Source organism: Amia ocellicauda, chromosome 6 (assembly GCF_036373705.1).
Source record: "Amia ocellicauda isolate fAmiCal2 chromosome 6, fAmiCal2.hap1, whole genome shotgun sequence".
Taxonomy (NCBI): Eukaryota; Metazoa; Chordata; class Actinopteri; order Amiiformes; family Amiidae; genus Amia; species Amia ocellicauda.
In genome coordinates this window covers 39,907,800-39,930,953 of record NC_089855.1, presented here as the reverse complement: position 1 = coordinate 39,930,953, position 23,154 = coordinate 39,907,800, and the positions used below count along the sequence as shown (strand labels likewise).

The 23,154-nt window shown below is 38.7% G+C and overlaps 1 protein-coding gene across 1 annotated transcript in view; it reads left to right on the top strand.

Annotated features, from left to right (window-relative positions):
* sun2 (Sad1 and UNC84 domain containing 2) overlaps positions 1–23,154 on the top strand; it is a 42,277-nt gene that overhangs the window by 556 nt on the left and 18,567 nt on the right. The window contains exon 2 of the mRNA XM_066707113.1: positions 6,593–6,722. Within this exon, the coding sequence (XP_066563210.1) occupies positions 6,595–6,722 (128 nt within the window). The 5' untranslated portion in view covers positions 6,593–6,594. The remainder of the gene's footprint in view (positions 1–6,592; positions 6,723–23,154) is intronic.

Below are 23,154 nucleotides of genomic sequence, written 5' to 3'. Positions count from 1 at the left end.
TTGCGCGCGCTCGCGTCCCTCACTGTGACACGCAGGCACGTGGAGGTTGCAGGTCGATTCCTGCTGCGTTGTTGCGTGGAATAGTGTATTTTTACCTCTATGTTTACGTGGGACAGTTGAGCTCTTTCTAGTTTTCTTTCTCCTCCCTGTCCCTCCCTCTATCCATATGGCGCCTACAGCTGGCACAGACCGACTGACGTTGTTTTGAGAAAGGATACAAGTTGCAAGTCATCACAGTATGTTATTATTCTTATTATTGACCCACAGCGACTTAGCTTACAGAAACATGTTCAAAGCCTTACAGAGTGCAGCCAGTCATTCAAAACAATAGTACTACCTTAAGAAAACATATAATATAGTATAGTACAGTGTATAATAGTATGGTACCGTTTATTATAACAGTACAGGATGTTATAATACTACAGTCTAATACTACAATTAGACTGGAGCACACTGGATACAGATTCAGTTGAAAATGGATGGTTCTATTTTAAGAATATACTACTTGAGGCTTGACGAGAAATTTTTACCAAAACTTAGCAAATTGAGGACCAGAAAACATTGGCCAAAATGGTTTAATAGAAGTATGCAAAAAAATATCAAGAGAAAGAAAATGTTGTATAGCACATACAAAAGGGATAGAGACAAAACAAAATACAAAGAATATGTTGCACTGCAACGAGATCTTAAGAAAGGGATCAGGAAAGCAAAGAGGGAAATAGAAAGAAACATATAGCTCTAGGAGCTAAAACTAATTCAAAGAGCTTTTTTCAATAGTACAACAGCAAGAGGTCAATAAAGGTGGAAGTGAAATTTGCAGATGATACTAAAATAGGTGGCTCATCAGGTACAATCTCGGCAGCACAGGTTATTCAAAGGGACTTGGATAGTATTCAGTTGTGGGCCTACACCTGGCAGATGAAGTCAATGTGGACAAGTGCAAGGTATTACATACAGGTAACACAAATGTCCACTATATTTACACTATGGGAGGAATAGAACTAGATGAAGTAACGCCTGCGAAAGACCTAGGAATCCACGTGGACTCCTCACTTTCTCAAACCCAACAATGAGGGGAAGCAATAAAAGAGGCAAACCGAATGCTAGGGTATATTGTCAAAAGTGTAGAATTTAGAATTTAGTTAGACCTCATCTGGAATACTGTGTACAGTTCTGTGTTCCACATTTCAAGAAAGATATTGCTGCTCTAGAGGCAGTTCAGAGGAGAGCAACCAGACTTATTCCAGGTTTGAAGGGAATGTCCTACTCGGAGAGACTGAGGGAACTGAACCTTTTCACCCTGGAACAGAGGAGACTACGTGGGGACTTGATCCAAGTCTTCAAAATCATGAAGGGCATTGACCACATCAAACCAGAGGAGCTTTTCCAGATCTGCAGGGACACATGGACCCAGGGACACAAATGGAAATTGGGCTTCAAGGCATTCAAGACGGAAAATGGGAGACACTTCTTCACACAGAGAGTTGTCACAATCTGGACCAAACTCCCCAGTGATGTGGTAAAAAGCGGGGCCCAGCCCTCCCTGGAATTTTAATGAGTTACTTAATCATTCAAAACATCATCAGCCCGCCCCTTACCGGAGAAAACATCGTCAGCCCCCCCCCCGCTCTTACCGGAGAAAGAACCGTCAGCCCCCCCACTCTTGCTAATTATTTTATCTGACAGTGGTCGTAGGGGTTTCGGCTTAGTAACTCAGCCCCCCTGGGAATTTCAAAACTCGGCGCCTATGTAGTACAGTATACATATTAGTATGTCACAGTAGCTATATTATAATAGTATACAGTATCGTATGGCACAGTAGCTGTATTATAATAGTATAGTACAGTATAATAGTATGGCACAGTTTATTATATGCTAATAGTATAGTACAGTAATAGTATGGCACAGTATATTATAATAGTATATTATCACTGAGATCTTTGTATGACTTATAATAAAAATTGGCCTGTATATATGGACAGTATATGGAGTTAAAGCTGACAGCAGGGCAGTGCCAATACTGGACACATGAGAGAGCAGTGCTGGGGTCTGCAGCCTCCACTGTGTGTCTCAATTTGTCAGACGTGAGTAATAGGCTCCAGAGTTTACAATAGGGGATCCAGTCAGTGTGTGTGTGTGTGTGTGTGTGCATGCGTGCGTACATGACTGTGTGTGTTTTATTTTTCTCATTCAAGGTATTATTACCTTTCTCTGTTCTTGCTCTTTCTCTGGCACTGGCACTGCCCATCAATCCTCCCCTCCCCTCCTGCTCTCTCTGTACCTATTCCTATTCCCCCTTCATCTCTCTCTCTCATTCCCTCTCTCCTTCATCCCCTCCCTTCCTTCATCTCTCTTTCCTCTCTGTGTCTTTATGCCTCTTTACATCTCTCAGTCTCTCGCCCTTCCTCTCTTACCTCCTTCTTCTCTCTTGCTCACCCTCTCTCTCCCCTTTTTTCACCCCCACCTCTCTTTCTCTATGTGTGTCTCTGTGGTAACACTGTGGTTTTTAGTAGGCCTGTCATGTCATGACGTGTGTGTGTGTGTGTGTGTTCCTGTCCTTTTGTGTCTCCCTGTGTGTGTGCCTGTGTGTATATACCTGGGTTTGTATGCCCGTGCCTGGATCTGTGTGTGGGTCTGTGGTTTGTGTGTGTGTGTGTGTGTGTGTGTGTGTGTGTGTATGCGAGCGTGCGTGTGTGGCTGCCTGTGGTTTGTGTGTGTGTCTGTCTGTGTCTGTGTCGGATGCAGAGGGTGTCACGCTATGCTGCTCTCTGTTCTTAACCCCAGGAAGTTGCCCAACGTCCCCCTCCGTGCTGTCACTCAGTACGCTAAGGAGCTGAGAAGTTAATTCGCTCCCTCCTTATGGCGTGCGGGCACCACCAGTGCCTCAAAAAGCAGCCCTCAGCTCTCTCTCATTGACAGCAGCCTGCAGAGGGACACCACCCGAAATAACAATGCATGGACACCAGCACTCTTCTTTGCCAAAACACTGCCTACTGCTGTTTGAGTCACATCCGGACATCTCAGCATGTGCCACACAATTGATATTTATTGGCAAATGTAACTCTAATTTTCCAGATGTGTTCTCTCATTTTAGATTATTATTATTGTTATTTGTTGTGTGTGAGTTCCCACCTGCCTGCCTGCCTGCCTGCCTGCCTGCCTGCCTGTCTGTCTGTCTGTTTTTTTTTACTTTCTCTGGGAGTCTGTATAACTATATTCTTACAGGTAGCTACACACTAATCCTTCCCACAGCCCCCCCTCCCTAGCTCAGAATAGTATGGCATCCATGAGCAGATTAGAAGGCTCCTGTGAGGCTAATTAGTCCAATTTAGCTAATGAACAGGAGCTGAGTTCAGATGCAAAACTTCCAAGTGTGTGTGGGTGCATCTATGTGAGTGCGTGTGAGAAAGTGTAAATGCTTTGGCAACACTTGTGTAAACTTGGCATGCCAGTAAAGCTCATTTTGAATTAGAGAGTGTGTGTGTGTGCAAGAGTGAGTGTACATCAGTTATTGGTGTCTATATTGTGAGTGTGAGTTTCCCACTGTGTATCTCTACAGTACATCAATGCACAGCGAGCACTGAACACTTCCTCTCCAGCCATCAGAAACTTCCTGTTTCTCCTCTCTGAACCACAGCTGTGAGTACTGATGGTGTTGATCTATGGGGCGGCAAATGTAAAACAGCACACACTTTTTTTTCCGAGTGCCTTTATTCACACATTTAACTTAAATCTTGTGTTTTTTTTCCACATTTAGTAAATACTTAATCCATTTATAAAGATTTTATTTTTTTAAATAAATACTTAAATCAATGCTTAATCTCCATTTTTGAAAAATAAATATTTTTCATTTGATTTAAATATTCAACTAAACCCTAAATCTTTGAGTCACAAAATAAATATATAGCTTTTAAATAAATATGTAGTCTAAATATAAATGTTAAATGTGGAGTTTGCAAAATAAATATATAGCTAACATGTAAATACAGTCCTGCCCCTCTGGTCAGATCAGCCTCTCACAGCAGTGGGCGGTACTTCAGTAACCTGTGTAATGTGAGCTGCGTTGCTTTGCATTGTCAGAACATCAAATTGTCTGATTGTGTTTTCGTGATGCAGTCAGTGGAGCTAGTGGTCACTGATCCACTGAGTGGACACTGGCTCCCAGTAAAAACTGAATTAAAAATATTCACCAAACTGTGGATGTGGCAGGAGGATCAGGGCAGGTGTTTATATACAGTGAGCGGCCAGCAGAGCAGAAGCCCAGGGATTAATGTATAAACACACACAGAATCGTTTCTCCCCTTGATACACTCGCCCACAACCACAGACTTTGTTTCCTTTTCAATGCAGTGTGTGGACAGGATCTCTTTTCTTGATAACAGAACAACTTATATATTGGACTCGCTGTTGCTACACTTCAGCCACCGCCATTTAAGGGATCATGCCATGCCCACGGCTGTGGGAGGCTGACCGGCACCAGAGGGGTGGGACTGTATTTGCATGTTAGCTATATATTTATTTTGCAAACACCACATTTAACATTTATATTTATATTTAACATTTAGATTTAACTTTTACATTTAACATTTATGTTTTGCATTTATATTTACATTTAAAATGTACATTTTAAATTTATTGCAAAGTTAAATGTTCAGTTTGCAAAGCCCATATTTAGGATTTAGCTAAATATAAATGTTAAATATTTATTTTTCAAAAATGGAGATTTAGCATTTATTTAAGTATTTATTTAAAAAAACAAAATATTTATAAATGTGGGAAAAAACACAAGATTTAAGTTCAATGTGTGAAAAAACGACACTCAAAAAAAGTGTGCGCTGTTTTACATTTGGTGCCCCATATTGATCAGTGTGTGGGTGTCGGTTTCAGAGAGTGTGTTAATGTTTGTGTGTGTGTGTGAGAGAGAGTGTGTGTGCAGTGGTGCCAGGCCTGTGTGTGTTGGTGTGTGAGTGAGGGAGGCCACAGTCACACTCTTGATTAAGAATAGATACTGGTTTCTCACTTCATGTCACAACTCCACTGACATCACCACACCTCTGTTACCTTCAAACTGCCTTCCCCTTGTCCTGCAGAGACACAGTCCAGTACAGTACAGCAAGGTCTCCAACCCTGGTCCTGGAGAGCTGCAGACTACCCTTGAGGTCACTTTTCAGGAAGTGCGTGTCACTGTCACCATTCTCATTCAGGGAAATCTGACATGTCAGTCAGTCATAGAGCATTAGCCCCTCACTGTATCTGTGTCACACTGACCGGTTGCTATGGGTTCCCACTCAGCGACACAGTGTCCAGTTCTTACCCACAAGCCTGTGTGCTAGCCTTGAGAACAGTGGCGTTTTGACAATACAGCGCATGGGGCATTCCTTAGCACAGCAGCCCCACGTCACACATGCACACAAACACGAACACACAGAACTGACTGTCCTGAGCACAGCATTTAATTTTTTTAAGGCTGCTGTATAGTGTGCTGTACTATAGTGTATTGCAGTGTACGGTGTTGTGCTGTACTGTAGTGTGCTGTGTTGTGCTGTACTATCATGTATTGCAGTGTACTGTATTATGCTGCACTGTAGTGTATTACAGTGTACTGTACAGTAGTGTATTGCAGTGTACTGTAGCCTATTGTTACTGATCACTAACTTGGCATTGGGAGATTGAGGGAGACAATAGCTGAGCTGTTTGCAGGCTGGAGCCCACTCACCCCTCACTAGTGTGCGTCCTTGTTAGCAGGGGATTAATTAGTGTTGGGGGGCTGGGACTGGGCTAAGAAGGATAATTTAGTTCATTGTATTTATTCATTTTTTCTTTCTCAGTTTTAGTGATTGTGTGTCAGCGTGAGTGTGTCCAAGGCAGCCTATTCATTTTAAGAGACACACACACTGCCAACACACTCAAACTGAGACACACACACTTACACGCACAAACGCACTCACTTTTTGCCAAAAACCTGGTTGCCTCTGCCAGGAGGCTGAATCCCTGGCCGTGAGTGGATCTTTCAGCAGAAATTGATAATTGACCACAAAATCAACATTGCAACAGGCATCTCAGTCTCTGGACTTGAATCCCATTGAATCCTGTGGTTTGAATTGAAGAAGGCAGTCCAAAAATCTGGAAAGATTCTGTGAAGAGGAATGGTCTAATATCTCATCCCATGTGTTCTCCAACATCATAAAAAAAATTAAGAAAAATGCTCAGTACCATTATCCCCGCAAGAGGTAGGTGCCCAAAGTACTGAAAACAAGAGTGCCAATAATTGTCTTTTATTTTTCGGAAATAAATGTATAATTTGAGAAATTTGTAATTGTGGTTGATTCCCTTGAATCATGAATACAGTACATGTATTCCACATGTTGGAAGATTACAAACAAGCTCATTAGCTGTGCTGCCAAAGCAATTACAAAATACACACATACCTCAAAATATAATCTAATATTTCCCAAACTGTTCTATAAAGTACAGTAAATAAATACATTAAATGCAGGTTGAAAACAAATTTAAGAACAAGAGAAAGAAAAATAAATAACACAAAAAATTGAAAATTATTCTGTTTTAAAAAATCTCTCTCCCTCTCTCTCAGTGATGTCCAGGCGCAGTTTGCGCTTGGTGACGGGGGGTTATTACCCTCCCCCAGAGGATGACGGGGCGAGCACCAGCTCTACCGGCTCCTTCAATGGCAGCCAGGTCTCCTACAGAGAGAGCCCTATCAGGTACTGTTTGTGTGCGTGTGTGTGTCTCCTACAGTGAAATCATCATCAGGAAATATCTGTGTGTGTCTCGGTCTTCCTATAGAATAAGCCCGATCAGACACACTAATGCCGTTTCCACTGGCGGGTCCAGCCCTGGACGTTTAAACAGGTGTTTCCACTGGCTTAAGTGTCTGGACGCGGTTTTGTAGACGGTTAACTATGACTATGAGGAAATACTTCTCTTTCAGAAGCGGAGATGTGTGCTTGACTTGCAGACAGACAGGGAAGAGATCAGCTACATTATTTTGGAAGATATAATCTCAAGTGCGGTGTGCGATCACAAAGAAATTACAGTTTTATTAGCAGCATGGAGTAAAATCCACATACAGAAACAATGACTGCTTACAGTTAATATCCGAGTGTATTAAAAACTTGGATTTCACAGGACCCAGTGCAGTGCCGTGACTAGTTAAAAATAAACTGAAGGATAATAATCGAATCGGTAGCAGTCGATTTTATTAATATTTTTTGAACAACCAAATGGTGTGTCACGCTGTCGTTTTGTGAATGGTGTAGACAATCCGCAGAGACAATCCGTAGGAAGGCGAACACGATTAATTAAATTAATGAATAAATAAATACAGCAGATCTGGGTTTCCCCCTAAAATATTAAGGACTGGTTTAATAAATGTGTCCATAAGTCCATAAATGCCATGACTGAAACTTGCACTCTTTAGTTCAATTTATAACCTGCTATATTGTAGCTGGATGAATAATCGTGAAATGTGTGTATTTTGTTTCAACTGTAACTTACCATGGTTAAGGACGTCTGCTAAGTAAATGATAAATAATACGGCAAGTATTGTTTGCAGTTACAAATCTGCATAAAGAGTAATAAGTTAAGGAAGTCACGTTGTGCTGTTTAAAATCCATATATACTAGCACAAATGAAGATGATAATGATACTATATAGCAAATATGTAGTTATTGTTGCACATGGAAATGTATTCTTATGGGAACATGCTTGTCTGAATATAATGTTGTCTATACACCAGAGGTGGAAAACAGAAAAATTCTACTCAAGTAGAAGTACTGTTACTTTGATGCAATTTTACTCAAGTAAAAGTACTAGTTTAAAAAACTACTCAAGTAAAAGTAAAAAGTAGCTCATTTAAAAACTTTTACAAATTTACATTTACAAATTGCATAGTTACTTTTAACAAAGCAGTGCCACATGATCTCTAAGCAAACGCTAACACACACATATATATATATATATATATATATACACACACACACACACACAGGTGGGTGACACATTAAAGGAGAAGCCTGAATAAATGAGTGGAGGAACATAACAAATGCAGATGCCTCCAAAGAGATGTACAGTGTGATACAATTAAAACAATTAACATCCTATCATGCTCTGTGGTATGTATAAAAATGGCTCTGATTTAGGAAATTATTAGTTCAGTTAAGTAATTGAGAGCTCGAAGATATGCAGAGATATGTAACAATGTAACAGTTTGATTTATTTAAAAGTTTGTGTTATTATTATTTCTAAATGGCTGTAGCTGATATTTAAATAAATAAATACAAATAAAATCACAACACCACCTTACCTAGAACACAAATAAGTGTTGATATAACTTTATTATTAGTTTATTGCAGACAGACTAAAATGAATGACAAAACAGAATACCCATTAACTATAATGGGGAGTTGAATGCCCATAGACTACAATGCGGAAAACAGAAGGACTGCCTATATCTCCAAATCCAACACAGGAATCCTAAAATCCTGAATACACTTTCTTTAAAATAACATCATATAAAAAATTTAAGTGGAATGACATTTAATGACAGCTGCTTTCTATGGAATGACAGGCCTGGGATACTGAAAACATAGCACAAATAGTCTCTTGCCTCAAAATCTATACGTTTATTTATAATAGTAAAAGTAGTCTAGATGGAGGAATCAATTATTTTGACGGCCGGAAGTCCCACCCTCCCTCCATACCTTAGACCGGAAGTCCCATCTTTTGGATTTTGGATGTTGGCCATCTTGGATGTCAGCCATTTGTAAGGTCACCAGGTCTTCTGCTGAGATGGTAGCCATTTTGTTAGGATGACATCCATCATGGTGAGGGTCCAAGGGTACCTCACCCTGCTGGTGTGGAGGTGTAATGTTTAATAGCAGAAACTGTGTTTTTCTCATGAATTTTTTTTATTGAGTTTATGCAATAGTTCACACAATGCCAAGCAAGGATACATGAATATAATATAAAATGCAGAGACATCATAAACTTGAGAAGGACAAAAGATTAAGTATGGGATGTATATAAATTATATCCCCTTCCACCCACCCACCTCACAATCTTAAAAAAAAACCATAATAATTATACATATATACAAATGCATACATACACCCATATAATACATAATATTAAAAATATATATATTTAGTAATAATAATAATATTAAAACTATCATGCGCAGCCAGCAACAAGTGGAATGAAAGGCAACCAAAAAGGGATTTGGGTATCTCAACCTCCAGCTAAGATAGGGAAGGGAGGCTCAATTTATCAAAAACAGACAAAAAGGGTTGCCAAATTGAATAAAACTTCTCAGTGGACCCTTGGAATGTGTGTCTGATTTTTTCTAATTTGAGAAATTGCATAGTGTCTCTGATCCAGTGAACAAATGAAGGTGGGCAGCCCGCTTCCAATTGAGAAGTATAAGGTGTCTAGCCAGGAGAGTGGCAAAGACCAAGCAATTTGACTGACTTGTGGACAGTGGGACTTCATCTGGTGAAACACCAAAACGAGCTATGAGTGGTGTAGGATTAATTTTGAATCCTGTAATCTGAGAAAAAGTTTCAAATAGAGAAAGTGTGTCCAAAACATATGTATAAGAGTGGCCGGAGCCTGATTGCACCTGTCACACATTGAGTCCAAACCTGGAAAAATCCTAGCCAGTTTGGTTTTAGATATATGGGTACGATGTAAAATCTTGAATTGTATAAGCCCATGCCTAGCACACACAGACGAGGAGTGCACCCGAGATAAAATAGCCGTCCACTGCTCGTCATGGAAAGTTAGGCCCAAGTCTTGCTCCCATAAAGTTTTTAATACGGACGGGGAGGGACAGTGTAAGAGAAAGATAGTGGAATAAATCTGGGATATCAGACCCTTGTTATTTGGTAAAACACAGAGTATGGAATCTGTATCAGTTTTCGGGGGAAGTGAAGTGAATTGAGAACGTATAAAATGCTTAACTTGCAGGTATCGAAAAAAATGGGACTGAGGTAAATTAAACTTATTTGCAAGCTGTTCAAATGTAATAAAAATCCTATCTTTGTATAAATCCTGAATGGTTATTATCCCATGTCTGTGCCAAACATGAAATGCCTGGTCTACCAGAGAGGGAGGGAACAGGTGGTTACTGTCAATAGGGGAAAGTACAGAAAGTGACATCAGGCCAAATCGAGTTCTAAATTGAGACCAAATTTTCAGTGTGTGTCTAACTATGGGATTTTGAACATAGTTTGAAATCAATATCGGCAGAGATTAACACAGTGAGGCAGGAAGAGATGAGGTTTATGGGAATTCATTTCTATTCGTAGCCAAGCTGGGGTAGTTTTCTTGTGATTGGGGCTGGTGCCAATATAAGAGATTCCGGATATTGGCTGCCCAGTAATACATTTGAAAATCAGGTAGCGCCATGCCCCCCATTGCCTTTGGTCTTTGAAGGAAAACTCTCCTTATGCAAGGGGATTTTTTGTTCAAAATAAAGGAGGAGATCAATTGATTAAGCTTAGTGAAGAACAATTTAGGGATAAAAATTGGGATGCATTGAAAGAGATACAAAAACTTGGGGAGTATAGTCATTTTAACAGAGTTTATTCGGCCAGCGAGTGACAATGGTATGGTGGACCAACGGATAAGGTCTTGCTTAGTATGTTCTACAGATGGGGTAAAATTGGATTTAAGAAGATTAGCATGAGAACCCGTAACTGAAATTCCCAGATATGTGAAATTATCATGGGGAATTTTAAAGGGTAAAGTGTGAAGCAGATATTGGGTGGCAGCTTTATTAATGGGAAAAAGTTCACTTTTATCAAGGTTCAATTTGTATCCTGAGAACTTCCCGAACTGCTCCATAATGGATATTGCGTGTGGAAGAGAGGTAGCCGGTTCAGAAATATAAAGTAATAGGTCATCAGCATACAGGGAAACCTTCTGAGTGTGACCTCCCCGTTCTATGCCCTGCACCTGATGATTATCATGAAGTGCAATGACAAGGGGCTCAATAGCTAAGGCAAAGAGGAGAGGGGAAAGTGGACACCCTTGTCTGGTTCCATGCTGAAGAGGAAAATATTTAGACTGGGTACTAGGGCTGGGTGATATGACTTAAAAATAATATCTCGATATATTTAGAAGTTTGGGCGATACACAATATACATCTCGATATTTCTTTTTTTTTTATCCAATCAAGCCACAAAATAAGACCAAAGACATTCAAACTACAAGTATTTTGTTAATCCTTCAATAAGCAAAACTAACAAATACTACATGCAGGCTGTCGTGGGAAATACAGAATGCAACAAATTACAGGGCAAATGTTGTGTGATTACTATTACGTGTGTTATGTTGTTATGGGATATATATACTTACACACACATACATATATATATATATATATATATATATATATATATGTTTATAAATAGCTGGCGTCCATATTTGTAACCACAGTCCATATTCACCGATGTCTCAAAAATTATGTATTAGAGAAAAAGTGAACATCATAATGCTTACGCGTTTCGACCTCAGAGCACATATATACATATACACAGTATGATTTACTGCCACATAACAACAATAACACACGTAATAGTAATCAAGCAACACATGCACTGTAAAAGGTACAGATTCAGGTAGATTTAGCACAGCCGGGTTTATAGTGGTGCATTAACATCTGCTAAACCAGCACGTGTGGAAGAACCGGGAAGAACGAAAAGCGTCCTAATGACGAAAAATACTGCCGTAAAGATTGCAATTTGTGACACCACGATATAAACGATATAGCATAATATGAAACGATAGACGTTTCTCTATCGTCATATGATATATATCGTCATATCGCACAGCCCTACTGGGTACTATTAGTTCGGACAGAAGCAAGAGGGGAAGAGTACAGCAATTTAATCCAATAAATGAATGTAGGGCCAAAGCCAAACCGTTGTAACATATCAAAAAGGTAGTCCCATTCGACCCGATCAAAAGCTTTCTCAGCATCAAGAGACACAAGCACCTTAGGCAGAGGTGTTACCGAGGGAGTGTAAATAATATTAAAAAGCCGTCTGAGGTTAAAAAAGGAATGCCTGTTTCGAATAAATCCAATTTGATCTGGAGAAATTATTGTTGGCAAGACAGACTCAAGATGCAGGGCTAAAATTTTAGCAAGGATTTTAACATCCACATTTAAAAGTGATATGGGACAATATGAGCTGCAGTTGATGGAGGGTTTATTTTTCTTAAGCAATAAGGATATTGAGGCTTGACGAAGAGTAGGCGGTAGGGTTGAGGAATTAAAAGCGTCCAAAAACATAGAAGTTAGGATAGGTGATAACTGTTTGCTAAACTTTTTGTAGAATTCTGCAGGGAAGCCATCAGGTCCAGGAGATTTGCCGGTCTGCAAGGATTTGATTGCCCTAATTATCTCATCAGGTGAAACAGGGTTTTCTAGAGAAGACTTCATATCAGAATCAATAGAGGGAATGTTGAGGTCATTTAAAAAAAGGGTCTAGAGAGGAAGGGTCTGAAGACGATTCGGATGTGTAAAGAGATTAGTAGAAATTATAGAACTGATTGTTTATTTCCTTTTGATCATTTACCAGGCCAGACTGGGACTGAATTTGTGAAATTAAATGGGGAGCAGCTGACTGCCGAAGAAGATGGGCGAGTGCTTTATTGGCCTTGTCGCCATACTCATAAGTTGTATGGCGGGCTTTGTACAGCAGATGTTCTGCCTGTTTTGTAGACAAAAGATCAAATTCAGTCTGATAAGCTAGACGCTCCTTGTAAAGTTCTGGTGTAGGGGAGTTGGCATAAACTTGATCTATTTGAGAGATGAGATTAACCAGTTCTGAAAGTCTCCCTGATCTGCGTTTATTATTTTGAACAGTAAATTAAATTATTTGACCTCGTATATAAGCCTTAAATGTCTCCCAAAAAGTGGAGGGAGAAATATCTGGTGTGGTATTTGTTTCTAAAAAAAATAATCTATTTGAGCAGTTATAAATTTAACAAAATTAGAATCGGACAGTAACAGCGGATTGAATCTCCAGGGATGATGTGTAGCAGACTGAATAGGAAAACTTAATTCTAAGGTTATAGGAGCATGATCTGAAATGACAATACTGTTGTATGTGCATGAACGGATAAATGGGAGTAATTTTTTGTCTAAAAATAAATAATCAATCCGGGAGTAAGTGTGATGGACATGGGAGAAGAAAGAATATTGTCTTGAAGATGGAAAAAGGAACCGCCAAGGGTCAGAGATTGCATAAGAATCGAGGAAAAATTTAATAGCTAAATCGGTTTTAGAAACAGATGCAGGCTTATTAGAAGAGCGGTCAAGGGCTGGATTGAGAGAACAATTAAAGTGCCCACCAAGAATCAGCTGGTGGGAATCCAGGGAAGGCAGGGAGGAAAAAAAGTTAGTAATGAAAGCACTGTCATCCCAATTGGGGGAATAGACATTGGCCAAAATTACAGGAGCATTGGAAAGTTTGCCAGTGACCGCAATGAATCTACCATTCAGATGAGTTAAGATTCTATTACGTTTCACAGGGTGATTAAGGCCCTTCACATTCCAACTGGTGAAGTTTACAGAGCACCCATCACCACAGGACCTCCGTCTGGGATTAGTCATAGTAAAAAGATTTTATAAGATTGGACTGATTGATCACAGGGTGGCATAAAAAATAGGAGAGAGTTACCAATCACATGCTGCTTGGCTGAGCACACAACAGCCACAAAGATGAAAAGTGAAGAAAACAAAACAAAAGCAAAGACAAGAATAAAAATAAAATTCCCACCCTCCACCCAAACACACTTCCCGAAACAAAGTGTGACGTACTAATAAGAGCACAAACACATTTCCTTGCAACACACATTATTCCTGTTCTATCGCTCCGCAAACACATTTTGAAAAACAAAACGGCTACAAAAAATTATCAATCCCCATAATTTCAGAAAAGAGAAAATTAGAGTATAAAAGACACCAAAACTAAATAGCTACCACAATAATAATAATAATAATAATAATAATAATAATAATATTATTATTATTATTATTATTATTATTATTAATGTAAATAACACAGACAAACATGGGCAAATGTGTAAGAAAGTAATGCAATATGTGCCGGGGATGGTCAGAAGTGAGAGAACAACAATAAAAGTATATATATACACACGTACATACACACAGTTAACACACATGCATATATACCATTCTTTCTCTCCCTCCCACCCCCCCAAGATCATTATTAAACAGAGAGATGCCCTAAATATAGACAATATTGGTACTAACAAGAACCCAGCATTTGCCTTAAAAGCAAAGTGCATAAAGTGTTTGATAAACTGCGATACAAACAGCAGTAACCAAGAACAATATATAATAAACGAAAGAAATTCCTCAGCCCAATGGGGAAAGATATGCACTACATTGCACAGTTAAACGCAGCAAGAGGTGCCCAATACTAATGGAATAGACATTAATCCTAAATATATATACAATAAATCGGCAAGCAGTACTCCGTAATTGTGCAAATAGAAACAAACTGTAAATAATAAGCCTCAATATAACTGCAGGGTTGCCATCATTATATAGTAATTACTTTAAAATACCAATGTATGTGAAAATATCTACTGTATTACCGTGTAGGCATGTCAAAAGCTACAACTCACCTAAACTTGTAACAGTGGAACCCCTAAACATGTTTTTTGTATTTATTATCATTATTATCTAAAGTCTTAGTCAGTTATAAAAGAGGAGTAATAAACAGCAAATGAGTAGCAGTAAAGCACTACAATTTAACGATGTCATAGTTCTTGCCCAACCATAACTATGTAAGCAAGTTAAGCCACATTAAGATGAAACACAGAAGGCTATTACAGCCCTGCAGTTCCCCGCCAGACAGAGCGCTCACACAGGGAGGGAACCCGCCGCAGGTAGGACACTCCGCTTGACAAATGTCATCGCATCCTCTGGGTTTTCAAAGATGTACTGGGTTCCCCCAAATGAAATCTTGAAACGAGAGGGGAAAAAGCAAGCCATACCTTACATCAGGGAGATTGATTAAAATGCGCTTAACCTCCCCATAGGCAGATCGCTTCCTTGCAATCTCAGGTGCAAAATCAGGGTAGACAAACACCCTCACCCCCCAAAATCGGAGTTGGTTCCATCTGGCAAGATGGAGAATCTTCTCCTTCACATCAAATTGATGGACCCGTATAATAAAGCAATGTGGCCTCTCTCCCTCTCAGGGTTTGGGTTGCAGGGAACGGTGTGCTCTGTCCAGCAGCGGTGTCTCCTCCAGGCCAAGGATTTCCACCAGAGCTTTAGCGATGAATTCGCTGGGGTGAGGACCTTCCAAGCCCTCTGCAATCCCAACGAGGCGTATGTTATTTCGCCGTGATCTTCCCTCCAAATCAGTGCATTTGGTACGAAGGCTGGTCACTTCCTTTGACAGTGCACTTACTTTTGTCTCCAGCGAGAGTACAGAAGATGACCACTCCGTTGCAGCATTCTCCAGGGCCCCAAGATGTTTGTCTTGAGCATCGGTGGACGGATGAATGCAGCTCCGCAAGAATGGCGACAATCTCCCCTCGCAGAGAAGAGGATAGTGCATCTATTTTTAAATTAAGTCCTTCTTCCATGGATTTTATGGCTGCCATAATAGCTGCACCACTCACGTTGTGCAGGTCAGCTGAACTGCTGCTCTATCCACTTGCTGACGGGGAGTCTGTAGTAACAGAGGTCGAGGGCGCACGGGCCTCTGCATGAGAGTCTTTTTCTTTCGGGGTCCTGGCATTGCAATGGATTAAATATAATCACTAATGGCAGAAACCAACTCCCAAAATAAACTTAAAACTAAATGAAATGGGGTAGTATAAAAAAAATAAAAAAACAGTTTTTCAATAAATAGTAAATAAAAGGATGATGTTTGCCGAGCTCGAGAAAATTGCATCCTCGTATACCTGTGCTCAACAGCGCGCCCCATAAACTGTGTTTTTCAGGTTATATTGTTTTATGATACTGTTTTAGTAAATTAAAAAATAAGAAAAAGAAAAGTTTTAAATCCATCCATACATCTTCGAAACCGCTTATCCATGTGGGTCGCGGGGGACGCCAGAGCCGATCCCGGCAAGCACAGGGCGCAAGGCAGGAATATACCCAGGATGGGACGCCAGTCCATCGCTGGGCAGTTTTAAATACATACATACATATATATATATATATACGTTATAGTGTTTTATGGTACTGTTTTAGTAAATTAAAAAATAAGAAAAAATTAAAGTTTTATATATTTTTAAGGTTATAATGTTTTATGATACTGTGTTGGTAAATAAAAAAATAAAGAGTAAAGTTTTAAATACTTATATATTTTTTAGGTTGTATGTTTTATGATACTGAGTAAAATACAATAAGAAAAACTAAAGTTTTAAATACTTATATATTCTTTTAGGTTATAATGTTTTATGATACTGTGTTAGCAAAATTAAAAGATAAGAAAAAAATTAAGAAATGTATAGACTTGCATATAATATATTGCATCTCATTACATATATATAAATATATTTTTAAGCAAACACACATAAACACATGTATAGATCTCATTGTTATATTTATCAATAGACACTGAAGACAAATACACCACTTTTCTTAGAGAGATACAGTGAAATGTATATAATTATATATGTATGTTTTGACCAGCCCTGTACTTATTATTTTTGTTAAATTTGAGAATGCTCAAATGTAGACTTAGCATAGATCATATTTAAGAATATATCACATTCCATTACATATATATATATATATATATATATACTAGCAAACACACACAAAAACATTATATGTGTGTGTGTGTGTATATATATATATATATATATACACACACATATAATCTTGTTATGTTTTATTTATCAATAGACACTAAAGTCATGTACACCACTTTTCTTATATATCCTATTAAGTCTTTCACAGTTGGCTTGAATTAACGTTCTTCTTTCAAAGTTATACCCAATTCTTGCAACAAAGTACAGGAAGTGTCTATTATAAATAAAGTGAGAAACACTTTCAAACATGCATAATACAACATGGGACATGTAGAAAAAGACTCCAAAATTATGTACAGATACGTGTAATCATTAATTTCTGGTTCACAACACCAACATTGGACAGAAAGAAACACTGACCTGTACGGAATAATGTCATTCCATAACATTTCCAACATATTCCATATATATTCTATTAAGTCTTTCACTGTTGGCTTCTTTTTCAAAGTTATACCCGATTCTGGCAACAAAGTACATCAGGTATCTATTATAAATAAAGTGAGAAACACTTATGTTTCTATTCCTTTGGAAATACCTTATTTTTCAAACCTACAAATACATGGGGACAACTGCAAGCATGAAACACATACAAAACACAGAAATAGGGACCACATTTAAAGGATATAATAACCAAAGATTGTATTTTACTGCAAATTTTAAGTTTTGTAAAATGAATTACATGACTTCTAGGAGTAATCTGCAAACTACATAGTAAAAAATGCACAACATTGTATTTATATGACCCAAAACTGCATTTTACTAAACCCTGAAACCCTGAAAAATCACTACAAACTCTATGTTTTGTAAAAATGTTTATTTTACAGACACAGAAACAAATACAGTGAGGGGAAAAAAGTATTTGATCCCCTGCTGATTTTGTACGTTTGCCCACTGACAAAGAAATGATCAGTCTATAATTTTAATGGTAGGTGTATTTTAACAGTGAGAGACAGAATAACAACACAAAAATCCAGAAAAACGCATTTCAAAAAAGTTATAAATTGATTTGCATGTTAATGAGGGAAATAAGTATTTGACCCCTTCAACTTAGTACTTGGCAAAATCCTTGTTGGCAATCACAGAGGTCAGATGTTTCTTGTAGTTGGCCACCAGGTTTGCACAAATCTCAGGAGGGATTTTGTCCCACTCCTCTTTGCAGATCCTCTCCAAGTCATTAAGGTTTCGAGGCTGACGTTTGGCAACTCGAACCTTCAGCTCCCTCCACAGATTTTCTATGGGATTAAGGTCTGGAGACTGGCTAGGCCACTCCAGGACCTTAATGTGCTTCTTCTTGAGCCACTCCTGTGTTGCCTTACCCATCCATGACCCATTTTCAATGCCCTGGCTGAGGGAAGGAGGTTCTCACCCAAGATTTGACGGTACATGGCCCCGTCCATCGTCCCTGATGCGGTGCAGTTGTCCTGTCCCCTTAGCAGAAAAACACCACCAAAGCATAATGTTTCCACCTCCATGTTTGACGGAGGGGATGGTGTTCTTAGGGTCATTCCTCCTCCTCCAAACACGGCGAGTTGAGTTGATGCCAAAGAGCTCGATTTTGGTCTCATCTGACCACAACACTTTCACCCAGTTCTCCTCTGAATCATTCAGATGTTGGCAAACTGCAGACAGGCCTGTACATGTGCTTTCTTGAGCAGGGGGACCTTGCGGGCGCTGCAGGATTTCAGTCCTTCACGGCGTAGTGTGTTACCATTTGTTTTCTTGGTGACTATGGTCCCAGCTGCCTTGAGATCATTAACAAGATCCTCCCGTTTAGTTCTGGGCTGATTCCTCACCGTTCTCATGATCATTGAAACTCCACGAGGTAAGATCTTGCATGGAGCCCCAGACCGAGGGAGACTGACAGTTATTTTGTGTTTCTTCCATTTGAGAATAATCACACCAACTGTTGTCACCTTCTCACCAAGCTGCTTGGCGATGGTCTTGTAGCCCATTCCAGCCTTGTGTAGGTCTACAATCTTGTCCCTGACATCCTTTGACAGCTCTTTGGTCTTGGCCATGGTGGAGAGTTTGGAATCTGATTGATTGATTGCTTCTGTGGACAGGTGTCTTTTATACAGGTAACGAGCTGAGATTAGGAGCACTCCCTTTAAGAGAGTGCTCCTAATCTCAGCAGGTTACCTGTATAAAAGACACCTGGGATTGATAGGGTATAAAATACTTATTTCCCTCATTAACATGCAAATCAATTTATAACTTTTTTGAAATGTGTTTTTCTGGATTTTTTTTGTTGTTATTCTGTGTCTCACTGTTAAAATACACCTACCATTAAAATTATAGACTGATCATTTCTTTGTCAGTGGGCAAACATACAAAATCAGCAGGGGATCAAATATTTTTTTCCCCTCACTGTAGGTTTGAAAAATAAGGTATTTCCAAAGGAATAGAAACATAAGTGTTTCTCACTTTATTTATAATAGATACCTGATGTACTTTGTTGCCAGAATCGGGTATAACTTTGAAAAAGAAGCCAACAGTGAAAGACTTAATAGAATATATATGGAATATGTTGGAAATGTTATGGAATTACATTATTCCATACAGGTCAGTGTTTCTTTCTGTCCAATGTTGGTGTTGTGAACCAGAAATTAATCTGTCCCATGTTGTATTATGCATGTATGAAAGTGTTTCTCACTTTATTTATAATAGACACTTCCTGTACTTTGTTGCAAGAATTGGGTATAACTTTGAAAGAAGAACGTTAATTCAAGCCAACTGTGAAAGACTTAATAGGATATATAAGAAAAGTGGTGTACATGACTTTAGTGTCTATTGATAAATAAAACATAACGAGATTATATGTGTGTGTGTACACTCACCTAAAGGATTATTAGGAACACCTGTTCAATTTCTCATTAAGGCAATTATCTAACCAACCAATCACATGGCAGTTGCTTCAATGCATTTAGGGGTGTGGTCCTGGTCAAGACAATCTCATGAACTCCAAACTGAATGTCTGAATGGGAAAGAAAGGTGATTTAAGCAATTTTGAGCGTGGCATGGTTGTTGGTGCCAGACGGGCCGGTCTGAGTATTTCACAATCTGCTCAGTTACTGGGATTTTCACGCACAACCATTTCTAGGGTTTACAAAGAATGGTGTGAAAAGGGAAAAACATCCAGTATGCGGCAGTCCTGTGGGCGAAAATGCCTTGTTGATGCTAGAGGTCAGAGGAGAATGGGCCGACTGATTCAAGCTGATAGAAGAGCAACTTTGACTGAAATAAACACTCGTTACAACCAAGGTATGCAGCAAAGCATTTGTGAAGCCACAACACGTACAACCTTGAGGCGGATGGGCTACAACAGCAGAAGACCCCACCGGGTACCACTCATCTCCACTACAAATAGGAAAAAGAGGCTACAATTTGCACAAGCTCACCAAAATTGGACAGTTGAAGACTGGAAAAATGTTGCCTGGTCTGATGAGTCTCGATTTCTGTTGAGACATTCAGATGGTAGAGGCAGAATTTGGCGTAAACAGAATGAGAACATGGATCCATCACGCCTTGTTACCACTGTGCAGGCTGGTGGTGGTGGTGTAATGGTGTGGGGGATGTTTTCTTGGCACACTTTAGGCCCCTTAGTGCCAATTGGGCATCGTTTAAATGCCACGGCCTACCTGAGCATTGTTTCTGACCATGTCCATCCCTTTATGACCACCATGTACCCATCCTCTGATGGCTACTTCCAGCAGGATAATGCACCATGTCACAAAGGTCGAATCATTTCAAATTGGTTTCTTGAACATGACAATGAGTTCACTGTACTAAACTGGCCCCCACAGTCACCATATCTCAACCCAATAGAGCATCTTTGGGATGTGGTGGAACGGGAGCTTCGTGCCCTGGATGTGCATCCCACAAATCTCCATCAACTGCAAGATGCTATCCTATCAATATGGGCCAACATTTCTAAAGAATGCTTTCAGCACCTTGTTGAATCAATGCCACGTAGAATTAAGGCAGTTCTGAAGACGAAAGGGGGTCAAACACAGTATTAGTATGGTGTTCCTAATAATCCTTTAGGTGAGTGTATATCTATATGTATATGTATATATACATATATATATATATATATTCTTAAATATGATCTATGTTAAGTCTACATTTGAGCATTCTCAAATTTAACAAAAATAATAAGTACAGGGCTGGTCAAAACATACATGTATAATTATATACATTTCACTGTATCTCTCTAAGAAAAGTGGTGTATTTGTCTTCAGTGTCTATTGATAAATATAACAATGAGATCTATACATGTGTTTATGTGTTTTTGCTTAAAAATATATTTATATATATGTAATGAGATGCAATATATTATATGTAAGTCTATACATATCTTAATTTTTTTCTTATCTTTTAATTTTGCTACCACAGTATCATCCTAAGCCTAATCATAAAACATATGAACTAAAAACACGTATGTTTGCGAACCCCACCGTGGGTGAATGTTTTTTTTTATTTAAAACTTTATTTTGTTATTCTCTTTTATTTTTTAATTTACTAACACAGTATCATAAACATTATAACCTAAAAGAATATATAAGTATTTAAAACTTTAATTTTTTTTTTTTTTTTTACCAACACAGTATCATAAAACATTATAACCTTAAAAATATATAAAACTTATTTTTTTCTTATTTTTTAATTTACTGAAACAGTACCATAAAACACTATAACGTAATATATACGTATGCATTTAAAACTGCCCAGCGATGGACTGGCGTCCCATCCTGGGTGTATTCCTGCCTTGCGCCCTATGCTTGCTGGGATCGGCTCTGGCGTCCCCCGCGACCCACATGGATAAGCGGTTTCGAAGATGTATGGATGGATTTAAAACTTTTCTTTTTCTTATTTTTTAATTTACTAAAACAGTATCATAAAACAATATAACCTTAAAAACACAGTTTATGCTATTAAACATTACACCTTCACACCAGCAGGGTGAGGTATCCTTGGACCTTCACCATGATGGATGTCACCCTAACAAAATGGCTACCATCTTACCAGATGACCTTGTGACCTTACAAATTGCTGACATCCAAGATGGCCGATATCCTAAGGCGGGACTTCCAGTCTATGGTATGGAGGGAGGGCAGGACTTCCGGCTGTCAAAATAATTGATGCCGCCATCTAGACTGCTAGTAAAAGCTGATAGATTTTTAATTACAAATTAAACCATGGTATCAAGGATTACTACAAACATTTACATGTTGCAATATGACTTTTGAAAAAGGTAAGCTTAGAAATTTGAAAACCTTCCCTTTTTTCTAAGGTTGTGAAATGTCAGGTTTCTTTCTGTGAGAAGCTTGTCTCGCTTCTTTTCTTAGTTGGTGTCTTGTTGATTAGGCAAGTTTTTAATGGATTCTTCAAACAAAATTATTTGTACAAGTAAACTAATAATACAGGTCTAATCTACCTACGAGGGAAAGATGGCAATATTTAGTTGTCCTGATATATAATTTCGAAAAGACTAGTATTATTCTCATTATTCTTAGTGTTTCTATTGACAATCGGCTGGGACTTGGGCATATGTACATATTTTCCTCATTGTGATATTTTCATTTTAACGAGATTCGACCTTTATGTTATTGTACAAATACAAATGTATTTATACAAAATGATTATATAATTGGACTGTTTCAGTGTATGCTGGAATACTCCGTATTTTCATGGTACAATGACTACTTTTACAATACTATAACAAATAGAAATTAAATTAAATCATTATGGGCTTTCATATGTTGTTTTTGTCACACTTAATCTGAGAATATGTTTTAATGTATATCTTTGCAGCATCACTATTACACTTCGGTAGCCAGGCCAGTTGGTTTTCACTTCCATTTAGAACAAAATAGATTTTTTATTTTTTTTACAAGAACAACCAACACTCTCAAGATCCTCTGTTGTTGTCATCTGAAAAACCTGACTATCTTTCAGCTTCATGCACCCAACTCTCAACGTCCACAGTGTGTGATGTAGCGTTATGTTGGGTGTATTTTGATAAGAGCATTTTAGCTCTGAGCTGAAGCACTGATCTAAAGACCTCTCCTCCCCCAAAGTTATCAGATTTCCTTAACTCATCAGTGTGGAACTGGTTTACATCAAAGTGACAGTTTTGGGGAGGATGGCACCGAGAACAGGCCAAATATTTTGGAATCCTGCTATGAGATGTCTGGAGAAAGGGGCCTGTAGGTAATAAAAAACTCTTTGAAGTGGACGAGAGCCGAAATCCCGACATAGTGCTACAAACCCGGGCCAACCGGCATTTCCAAAAGTTGGCATGGATTGACATCAGTCATAAAT